The sequence below is a fragment of the Anabrus simplex genome, chromosome 6 (assembly GCF_040414725.1).
Source record: "Anabrus simplex isolate iqAnaSimp1 chromosome 6, ASM4041472v1, whole genome shotgun sequence".
Taxonomy (NCBI): Eukaryota; Metazoa; Arthropoda; class Insecta; order Orthoptera; family Tettigoniidae; genus Anabrus; species Anabrus simplex.
In genome coordinates this window covers 346682541-346694873 of record NC_090270.1, presented here as the reverse complement: position 1 = coordinate 346694873, position 12333 = coordinate 346682541, and the positions used below count along the sequence as shown (strand labels likewise).

Sequence of the window (12333 nt, the reverse complement as noted above, 5' to 3'; positions counted from 1 at the left end):
ATTGTTTTAAGAGGAAATACAACTGGGCAACCATCCTCTATATAACACTAATAAGAGAGTAAAAATGGAAGGTGTCTGACACTTCGAAAAATGAAGGTATCGGCCAAAGGAAGGCAAGGGCCACGAAGAGCGTGAAAATGAAAGACTCCCTAGGCCTCCATACGCAATATGTCGGGGTCAGAAAAGAACAAGAGTTGACCAAGAGAGGTCATATAGGATAGATGAAAGTGAGGAGCCTGGCACAAGTAAGTGGAAGCAATACCAGGACTCAGCTAAGGGCCCCGTGGTTGCCAACCCATGCTTCAAAGTTCAGAGCCCCTGGGGCCCTTTCAGTCGCCTCTTTTGACAGGCAGGGGATACCATGGGTGTTATTCTACCACCCCCACCCACAGGGTGAAAAAGTCTGAAGGGCAACATTGAATTTGTCAAATACAGGAATAGTCACATGAAGAAAAGTGCAAAAGGCCTTGTTCAAGTTTGAGGACAGGAACATAAACAATTTTTCCTCACATGTTGTAGCAGAAGTCGTCTTACCTTTTAGGATAGGTTTGTCACATTTGGAAGAATATGCCATTCTTTTAGGGGCACGTGTAGTAGCAGAATCAAGAATTCTCTTCTTCTGATACTCTTTGGATCCACTTTGTTCAACTCTAGGTATTCTGAAAGATGTGAAGCTTGTGGAAATGTTTTGGGTACATAATAATACTTCCTCCTTGAAGAAAGAAAGAAGCAGATCCCACTGGTCCAGTAGTCTATCCAAACATCTGCCTAAAGATAATCACCTAGTACATATATGCTTCAGAATTTTCTTTGCCTCTTTATTGTCAAGTTCTGAAATTTCTGAAGGCGCTCTTTTCTTTTGACCCTCTTCTCTAAGAAATAAAATATATCAACAAGGATCTCATCCACTTTAAGGGTAATCTTCCAGCACCTTTTGCAGCTGCTAGATTAATCAGGTGGCAAATGCAACCTATGATGGCAATACCTGGTTGAACTTCCTTCAGAACGGCTGAAACCCCATTTTTGTGTCCTATCATAACAGGAGCACTGTTGGAGCAGAAAGCCACAAAGTTTTCAATTAGTATGTTACAAGAATTCAGCTGTGATAACATCAGGTTACTAATGTTTCACCCTGTTGAATTCCCGTCTAATGCTGGTATGGATGGGAGAGTGCTCACTACCTCTTCCCACGGAATATCACAGAATGTAACAACAATAGGATACAACTTGGCATTCGCATCATTGCTTCCATCCGTTGCCAAAGAAAATGGTCCGTTCTGAAGGCACTTAACAACTTCAGATGATGCATTTTTTGCCATTTTATTTACAATGCATGTCATTTTTGTGTACAACAGCTATATTTCTTTGCAACTTCTGATGTAGAAAACATCTTAAATAAAGCAGCAGCATGATCAGCCACACTTAAGGGCACTAATTACGTCACTGTCAATGTTTCAAGACTTGGCAAAAAAAGTGTTGAATATCTTGTTTTCTTCCTTTGATTTAACATAACGTACGTGTTTAATGCACTTAACATGATTACTTAAAGCGTTTCTTCCACTATGTGCAATATTAATATCACACCCACATACCGTGCAAAAGGCAAAATTTTTTTCCCTTTCTTGATTTTAGTATGCACTGAAAATCAACAGATTATGATTCTTTAAATGTCTGGAAGTACTGTTTCTTGTTGGATTTATTCACAAATCCTACAATAGGAATTTAGGATATGAAAATGTCTGAGAACAAATGTCTCGATATCTACTGAAACATCGAAAGGAACCTGGATCACTGAATGTCACATAAAATTATAACACAAACACTCAAGGCAGTCAAACACTTCATTAAAACATGTCAAAGCACTCAAAGTCTTAAACCATTAAATGAACACGATGCCAACCTCGTGAACAAAGAATATACACATGGTAAAAAACACACACACATGTGGGACGAATGTAATTAGTCGAAAAATACAGGAAACTGTGAAGCACGAAGTTATAACACAAAAGCTCGAACACTTCATTAAAATATGACATAACCTTAAAATGCCAAAACATTCAAGGAACACCAACTTCGCGAACAAACAACAACACTCATGTGATCAAAGAATATGGGTTAAATCACAACAAGCGAACGGAGCGGAACAAAGAATTTGCAGAGCAGAGCCTATCGACACCTAAGGTTAACATGGAAGACCTGTTATCCTGGCTTTGAATTCAATTTCAATGACGACACAAAACATCACACGGTTAAAAGTACCTATCATATCAAAGAATGAGTTATCGACTATCGTGGACTTGCCTTCGACCCACAAAAACAATCGAATGTACGGAAGTGGGGTGATTATCGAATGTTAACATTTCAAATTTTTGTTCGCAAAGCCGTAAAATGACACTGTCCATCCGTAAAACCGTAAAATGCTGCAATTTTAAATTTTACGGATAGACCGTAAAAGTTGGCAGGTATGTCATCACCTTAGAAATTACACCAGTAATCTTTATCAAATAGCAAAAGAAAACGGAAATACCAAACAAACAGATGTCAAAAAAAAAAATTCATCCAGTTAATAAATTACAAGTAACACATGCATCTCAACAATCCACAAATGACCAATTAAATCACCACTAACCCGATGAACCATTTCTGGGCCACCCGACTCCCCGGCATGCAATGTACGATGAATGCCGCTCTTACGAGCCTCTTCAAAGGCGTGCAGTTCTTCCGGATTCAAAGGAACTTCCACTACAATAGGCCAACAAATAAAATACACATTTCATGATATGTCTACAAAACTTACACATTCATTCAAGAGCAGCTACACAGTACAGCAAAGAGGAAGAATGCACCATTATCCAGCAAATATATATCCAGTGATTCTGATTAAATTTTCACATAGGCTACTTTCAGAAATGTACAAAAAGACATTACCAAGAATACCAGGTATTCTGTTTTTAACCCCACATACTTCCAGCAAAGAAGGGTCTATACTAGAAAGAAATTTCAACACCACACCCAGACATGTTTAAACAACAGAGTACAGTAGAACCTCCATAATTCGAAACGCCACCTAATTCGAAGAAGCTCTCGTTCCCGGAAACATGAGATACGGTTTTGCACATTACTTAAATTGTTTAATTCGAAATATGGATAATTCATAATTCGAAGTACAATGTTGGTCCCATTACTGTAATTCAGACTTTTAATATGAAACTGCCTTTACATTTTAAAACAATAGTATGTTACAGAGTAATTTAAATTCAAAATTTACCCGCGTCATGACAGAACGCGTCTTCCAGAACGTGCAGAGTTAGTTTTCTGCACTTTCACACACTTTGGTGTGTCTACAGTGTGCTTCGTAATTGCTAAGTTTGAGTGAAATCTGAATTCTTTTGTAATTCAACGTTTTAAGGAACGCCGTAATATCACGCAGCAGGCATTGCGTGGAGAAACAGAATCCACAAACTCTGGTGATGCCGACAGTTAACGAAAAATGCGGCTCATATACCGGTAATAAACTCGTGGGCACTGAACTATATTGTCATTGCCGATGAAACTGCATTGCTTTCTTTTAATGCCGAACCCAAATGGTCTTATGGCTTTAAAGGAGAAAGTGCCAGCCGGAAAATCGTACAAGGATGGGGGTAGGGGTCATTATACCGTGTTGCAATGCACACGGAAGCAAAGAGAATTCCTCCCCACGTCATAGGAAAGTTTGATAAGCCACAATGTTTTAAGGGCGTCGGACACTTGCCGTGAAAGTACAACACAACGCATCTAAAAATGCAAACTGTAGAGTAATCCAAAAAAACAATGCATTTGCACAGGGGAACCAGCATAGTTTATCCTCGTCTTTGAAACCTGCGATATTTTTATTTTGTTGCGTGAGGTTATGTTTGTCAGTGATTTACCCAAGTGCATTATTTGAACATTGTAAATGCACCTTGTTGGATACATTTCGGAAATAGTTTTGTCCATGACATCTGAAAAGTTTAAACTGTGAATCGAGGTGATTGCATGATTAATGGGTCTTAGAGAATACTTTGTGACGCGGCAAGTGTTTACATTTCTGAAGTACGAGAGAAGTGCCATGGCGGGAAATCGTACAAAGATAGAGTGACTGTATTCTGTTGTCATGCAGAAGGAAGCGAGAGACTTTCTCCCCTCGTCATAGGAAAATTCGATTAGCCACAATGTTTTAAGGGCATCGGGTATTTTGTATGCAAGTACAGGGCATCTAAAATGCATACAGTACAGTAATCTAATGAATAAGCACTTGCACATGGGAGCCAGCATAGATTTCTCCTCGTCTCTGAATCGTGCTTTTCTTTTCTTTGTTTGTTTGTTTCTTTCTTTCGTTGCGAGAGGTTATGTTTGTCAGTGAGTTATCCAAGTGAATTATTTGAATACTCTAAATGCACTTTCTTGGATGCATTTTGGAAATAGTTTTTTTTTCCCCTTGGCATTTGAAAGGTTTAAACTGTGAAACAAGGTTAACTGCATGCAACGGGCCTTAGAATATTTTGTAACGTGGCAAGGGTTGGCACTTCTGAATTACGAATTGGCAGTTAATTCGAAATCACGTAATTCGAAGTCCTATTTTTTAGTCCCAATGACTTCGAATTAACGAGGTTTTACTGTATTGCATTAGACACTTTGTTCATTCCTAAGATCACTAGATTTCTATCACCATCAAGATTATCTTGTACAAAGGACTTGGGAGAGGAAATCTGTAATCTTCTTTAATGGTACATTCTGAGCATTTACTTGGATAGAAAAAGCAGGAAAGTTAACATGCCACTAGATTGTACTAACTCACAAGAACAAATTAAAACCTATGTAGAGTTGCTGCCACAAGCTCAAATGAAAGGACACATTTTAGGGGCATAAATATTGTACAAATAAAAGTGGTATATTATAGAAGAAAAGAAGTTAAAAATATTATTGTTGCTACATATTATTGTGAAAAATTGGTTCAGTCCACAATAAGTAGACAAAGAGTTATAAATTGAATAAGGATAACTTGGAGCCTCCTAGTACAGGGGAAGACACTATTTAAAGTCTGAAAACTCCCATTTTGTATTTGCCAGCAGCTGAAAGCAAATAGGCCTTAGCATATTTCTCAGGAGCCCTAATGGCAAGTTTCTGTCAAATATTGACCAAACTACTCTTTGCCCAAAGCATACGGAGTTGCAGGGAAGTCTTTCTCTCTTACAGCTGAAATGTCTTTACGTCTTTATACGCTACAAACTTTCTCATATCAATAACTTGATTCCATCCCATAAATATTGTTGTAATTAACCATTACCCATAATTACACCACTGATATTAACATATGCTGGTAATAAGTAACATGAATTATTGTTTCCTACATCTGTCTCTAAATCCATTTTACATCTTGCTTTAGCTTGTTTCCTTAGTTTTACTGATTCCTTATGTTATTCATTGAACCAAACACTCTTCTGTTTCAAAGACTTTTACTTTGTCGTATTCCTTCTCTGACAGTACGTCATCAATCTTTGTCCACATCTAGTCTTCTCTTCTCCTCCTCTACCATTTAATTTGCAACACTTCAAAGCATTTGTTCAAGAATATCAGCAGTTTCATCTCCTTTTTCATGTGTAACATCAGGTCATTCTAGTTTCATTTACGATTCTTTTCCCACAAGGTTTTAATAGTACCTGCATTTGACCCCTAACTAAAAGAGAATCATAACTGCATTCTTTTTTAAGTGCTTATCTATGTGATGACATCCTTATAAATGCCTCTATCATCCTGTACCACTGAACCAAGATACCTGAAGGTTCAATCAATGGATATAAATTATGTTTGAAGAGTCTGCTAACCATAATACATAAATGAGTTATTAAATTCAATTCATCATTTATTATCCTTAGGCCTCTGTTAAAGGTAATAATACAGTATTTCAGCCTAAATCTTGAAGGGGTTAATTATAGGAGGAAGAGGAACAGGAAGAGGAAGAGGAGGAAAAGGAAGAGGAAGATGAAGAGGAGGCGGAGGCCTGCTACCTGATGTATGGACAATGTTGCAGTCAGACTGCACTACTGAGGATTTTCTTCAGGTAGATGATTCTCTGATCACTGCAGAGGAAAGAAGTGTGGAGGAGTTTGCTGCTGAGCAAACAGCAGCCAAGTCTCCCACCAGTGACAGTAATGAAGCAGAGGAAGACAGTGAAGTGATGCCTACCAGTACTGATGCAAGTGCAGCAGTGGATGTTTTACGCAGGTATCTGTCATCTGTAGAGAGGGGTTAAAATAATTTTCATAACCTTTATGAGCTTGAAAAACAAACAGAGGTCATAAGAAATAAGAAGTGTAAACAGAGGTCAATTCTGGACTATTTTGGTAGGAAGCAGTGATTGTGTAGTTTTCCATCTGGAATAAATTTGTGTTAATGATGTAAATACAGGTACAATAGTAGCAATTAAAATGTTTCATTCAGAGAAAATATTGCATCTTAGATAATTCTATAGCCATTCTAAGAAAGTAACTACTGTAATATTAAAAGAATATATTACATAAATTATTAACCACCTACCGGTAACCTTCTCCTGGGCCAAGGATGAGCAGAATTACCAAGGCAGTGTAGTCAACAGTTAATACAGTACAGTAATTAACTTACATGGACCTTTATTTGACATAAGTACAGTAAATCGATTGAGTCTGAAATACTCTATAAATTAATAATATGCATTTGTGTAACATTTACCTCCTTTTCCAGAGCATTTTTATACATACCTGTACAAGTTGTTTCCCAGGATTTACACTTTCCCCCTTTTTACACCAGTATTCCTTGGTTGCTTGAAAAGTGTAAAAGAGGGGTAATACTGTATTTCAATAGCCCCCCTGACATTGGCTTCTCTACCCCGACCCCCTCTGACGCTAGCACTGAAATGCACATTGCCTTGTCCTTCCAATGCACATCATGGATTTCCGTCTTCCTCGACAGTTACAGTGACAAAAGTGAGTTCAGCAGTGGAGGAGAGGGAAGACGAGGCGATCGAGAAAAAATTGGACGATTATTTCCCGAAAGAGAACTGAAAGCAAGTTGCACAAAATATACGTAATTTTGTAAATAAGTTGGTCAGTTTCTGGCGAGCTACACGTAAGTAATCCAGTGGGCTTTCAAATGTCAAGCAGCATGTTCTGTAAATACAGTAAATGCCCAGTTTCCAGTGGAACAGGTGTATTTTGAATATATGTGTTTTTCATTTGTAACCAGTAACTGGTTACATGACACATAGTAAAGAAAGAAGGAAAACTTAAATTATACGGAATTTTAACACCTTTAACACAAACCCAAAACACCCATTAGGCAGCATCAAAAATAAACAAATAAAAATCAGGTTGGGCAACGTGACGACCTTAAGAAAGGATGTGGAGCAGGCGTGGGAATCCTACCAGGTCCATGGGAATATGTAGGTTGTGGATTTTAAAAAAAATGACCGGTAATCCCTTGATCTGTTAATATTTTTCCAAAATAAACATTGAAAAGAAAATTCATCACATCAAAATTCAGGTTATCATAGGCTGAAAAAATACAAGTTTAGGTGTAATTTACCAAGGGTTTTTCCCTTTATTCGAAGAGGCTAAAGGAAAGAGGTACATCAACGTCATGCAATTTCCAGAATACAACAATTAAAGGTAATAGAAACCACTTTATAAAATATTTTACAATATTAAGTGAAATTGAACGGCGCTTTCAGATAATCACGCTACATAATGGAACAAGAGGGAAACCAGACTAGCTAAACTCACTCCCAAACAAAAACACTTCTGGTGTGGGGTAGAGGAACAACTAGCCTACATCACGTGACACAAAGGTACGGGAGGCAGCCCCGAGGGAAATGAAATTTATCCATTAATTATACAGTTACCAAAGCAAGAAAATGGGAACTGCCTCCAAAATCAACAGTGAAATAGCTGAAATAGCTAAGGCATCTTAATAACTGAGTGGCGAGTCCGGCCGGCTACGGGTAAACTCCTATGCGAAACGAAAAGCAAACATTAAATATAAATTAAGATGGGAAAGAAACCAACAGTGCTTACCCTAAGGCAGGCCATCCTGGGTGGGAGGATCGCCAAAGTGCGTCTGCTCGCTAGACTGACAAGAATTGAAACGACCACGAAATCTTGCCTCACTCTCTTAAGGAGGCCGAGGCTGGCCCCAGTCTGATATCCAGGTAACCAATCAGGCCACAGAAGCTTACCTCTCACCACCCAGATCCACCAATCAAAACCCCTGTTATTTTCTCCAACCGAAATATTTACCGAGAACTTTCCATCTTATAATAAATCAGAAAATGTAAAAGACAAAGAGACACACTGGTGGAATGATAGGGTAAAGATTAAAGTGAAGGAAAAGAAAATAACATGGAAAGCATGGAAAACATGTAAGACTGAAGAAAGTAGAAGAAAATATGTGGAGGCAAGGAATTTGGCCAAGAAAGTAGTGGAGGAGGGAAAGAGGAAAAGCTGGGCCTTATTCACTGAAATTGAGAGATGATATGCAGGGCAACAAGAAATTACTGTATGATATCTTAAGAAACAAAAAGAGAGATCAAGTAAACACCAGATTTGTGAAGGATGAAGGTGGCATAATATTATCAAAGCTAGAAGAAATAAGAAATAGATGGAGTGAGTGTTGTATAGTGGGAACAGAAGCTGTATTCAAGTAGGATGTGGTTTGTCGGACTGGTTTGAAACAAAGAGAGGAGTGCAGCAGGGCAGCTCATTGTCACCACTTCTATTTATTATTGTAATGGATGTAGTAATGAAATCTATTAAAAGGAAAGAACATGGAGATATCAAAGCCTTCACATTTGCAGATGATGTTGCGATCTGGAGTGACTCAGAAGATGAATTGGGAGAGAGAATACAAAGCTGGAATGAGGAGTTTAAGAAATATGGTTTAAACATCAGCAAGACCAAGACGGTGGTGATGAAAGTGTATGGGGAAGGAGCAGAACCAATAGTCATGTTAAATGAAGCTCAACTGGACAGCGTTCCAGTTTTCAAATACTTGGGTAGCGTTATATCAAATGACAACCTAGCAAAACATGAGGTGAACAATCAAATCAATAAGGCAACACAATTCTACCACCAGGTAAGACACCTGCTGTGGGATGAGCAAATACCCATGAAAACAAAAATGACATTGTACAAGTCCTATTATACACCAATTCTTACATACAGTCTCGAAACCACAACACTGACCAATAGAGATAATTCCAAACTTCAGGCAGCTGAAATGAAATTCCTACGCACTATGATCCAGAAAACCAGGAAAGACAAGATTGGGAATGAGAAAATTAGAGAAGAAGTAGGAATAGACAATTCTCTCCTAAATAAGATTCAGGTATCAAGACTGAAGTGGTTTGGTCACATGAAGAGGATGCCAGTAAACAGAACTGCAAGAATTTGACAGAAAGGTAGAAGGAAGACGACCCGTGGGAAGGCCACGAAGGAAATGGATAGATTTAGTTAAGAGCGATGTAATGCTGAGAGGTCATGATTGGGACAAGTTGGTGGAGGAAGAATGGTACAAGGACAGGATGAGATGGAGGAGGCTCATATACCACACCCGGGAAACTGGAGATGGTTTAGGATGATGATGATGATGATGATGAGTATTTTCAGAAGTTGCTGAACATAAGAACTGATGACAGTCATTCAATAGACGACCAGGAAAGGCAATTAGTTGATAAAGAAATGGATAAAGAAATTACAATGAATGAAATTGAAATGGCAGTAAGAAAGATAAAGAATGGAAAAACTACTCGAATAGATGAAATTTCAGTGGAGATGATAAAGACAGCTGTAGGCCCGCAGTGGACATATCCGGTTCTTAGGAATGTCTGGGAGAATAAGGAGGTCCCTGAGGATTGGCAAAAAGGAATACATACATACATTATCATTATAGACTGTTATGCCTTTCAGCATTCAGTCTGCAAGCCTCTGTGAATTTACTAAATGTCGCCACAATCCTCGATTTGCAACTAGTGTTGTGGCCTCATTTAGTTCTATACCTCTTGTCTTTAAATCATTAGAAACTGAGTCTAACCATCGTCGTCTTGGTCTACCTCTATTTCTCTTACCCTCCATAACAGAGTCAATTATTCCCCTAGGTAACCTATCCTCCTCCAATTTTAAAGAAAGGGGATAAGAAAGTTTTGAAGAACTACAGGGGAATTACTCTAATATCCCATGTTACTAAGATAATGGAAAGGATACTGGAAAGTAGAATAAGGTTGAGGGTTGAGAATCAGATACAGGAAAATCAGTTTGGTTTCAGAAGTGGAAGGTCAACAATAGAGCCCATTTTCATTATGAGACAACTAATGGGAAAACAATGGGAGTATGGGAATGATATGGTGATGACATTCATTGACATTGAAAAGGCATATGTCAGTGTCCCCAGGACTAAAGTTTGGGACAGTCTGGTGAAAACAGGAATTGGACAGGGATTAATAAAAATGATCACGGCAATGTACAAGGAATGTTGTAGTTGCGTGCAAACACAAGTTGGGAGGACCAGTTGGTTCAAAATAACTAATGGGCTGAGAGGAGGAAGTATTCTATCACCAATCCTCTTTACAATAGTAATGGATGACATCATGAGAACAGCAAAAGCAGCATATGGAAGAAGAGAAATGAACATGTTGTTATTTGCTGATGATATTGAGATTTGGGGAGAAGACATCGGGAAGGTTCAAGAACAGTTTAATGTGGTGAATGTGGATTGGAAATAAGTGTAGAAAAGAGTAAAACTCTTGTTATAACTAGAGGGGAGAAAGAGGGAACGGTCAGATTAGACTTGCAGACAAGCCCCTGGAAGTAGTGGAAACGTTCAAATACCTGAAGAGGGAATTAATGGAGAATGCTCGACTGGATGCTGATATTAGTAAGAGGATTCAAGCTGGAAGTTGTTTCTATCACAGTGTAAGAAACATGTTATGGGACAAAGATGTGCCAATGGAAGCAAAGGATACTATGTACAAGATGTATTACGTACCCATAACAACTTACGGAACAAAAACTTGGACAATGACAAAGAAGGATGAGAGTTGAATACAGGCAGCCGAAATTAAGTTCTTGAGGAGTATGATACAGAAGAGTAGAAGAGACAAAATAAGGAATTAGAAAATCCAGGAAGAAATTGGAGTGGAAAAAAATAAATGATAGAATATAGAAGAGCCAACCAAGATGGTTTGGGCACATAAAGCAAATGAGTGACAAAAGAATGCCAATAAAGGTGATGGAAATGCAAATGCAAGGAAGGAAGCCCGGGACGATCACGAGGAGATGGAAGGACACAATCCAACACAGTATTATAGAAAGAAACCAGGACGGGGACACAGTGTTGGAGGAGGAGTGGTGGAAAGATCGAAGATAGTGGAGAGCAACCATATTTCCCCTACCCAGCTACAGCTGGATAAAGGGAAATGATGATGATGAATAAATGTAAGAAATTTATTTCACTTCCACCTATTCAATACAATTCAAAATGTTGACGTTTAAGTTATAACATTATTAAAATTAGAGTTGAGACATGTTTCGCCCTTTCCTATGGAACGTCATCAGTCGTATCAAATACCTCAAATCCTACGAGGCACCTGGTTGAAAATTGTTCTAAAATTGCTGTGAAATTGAATACATTAAAAAACTTACAATCACATTGTTAGCTATGTATCAAATTGATTAAAATCTACCACACCGATGAATACACTGAACAACTTCACTTAAAAAGTCCGTCATATAAGAAAAAATGATAATATTGTTGGCCTGGAGCCATGGTCGATGCTAATTTAAAATTATTATTACAAAATGATGGAAATGAATACAGAACAACTACTACAACTACAAAAGTTTATGTGCGAAATGATGAGGAAAAGCATTCCAATACTGTGCCCTTGGCACGTCAAGATTAGCAAACAAGTTATTCGTTCATAGTTTGTGACTAGCCCAGACAAACGTTGCATACACGTCGCAGTTCAACCTGAGCACTTATGCTGTGCAAATCTATTCTACTGCAGACCAACCAAATAAGTTCGCCAAAATGTCATTACCCCATCCACCTCCGTTGAGCTCTCTCTGTATTAATGGTGTGCCTAGCGCAGAAAGACGTTGGTTTCAAATCGTACCTACTGTATGTTGAATGATTAAATTAATAACTTGATGAGGACTGCTGTAATGTCGTTAATATCTTCTTCATTCGACTAATATTTTAATGTTGATAGTGTACTTCTGTTGTTTGCGTATTTGGATGTTGGATTATTAGTTGAAAGGAGCTGTCGAATTGTGGTATGATACACTA

The 12333-nt window shown here is 38.2% G+C and overlaps 1 protein-coding gene across 2 annotated transcripts in view; it reads right to left on the bottom strand.

The window, feature by feature from the left end:
- The window catches only part of LOC136875372 (adenosine deaminase), a 153918-nt gene that overhangs the window by 69120 nt on the left and 72465 nt on the right, over positions 1-12333 (bottom strand). For both annotated transcript variants that reach the window (XM_067148927.2, XM_068228471.1), the window contains exon 6: positions 2630-2742. In XM_067148927.2, the coding sequence (XP_067005028.1) occupies positions 2630-2742 (113 nt within the window). The remainder of the gene's footprint in view (positions 1-2629; positions 2743-12333) is intronic.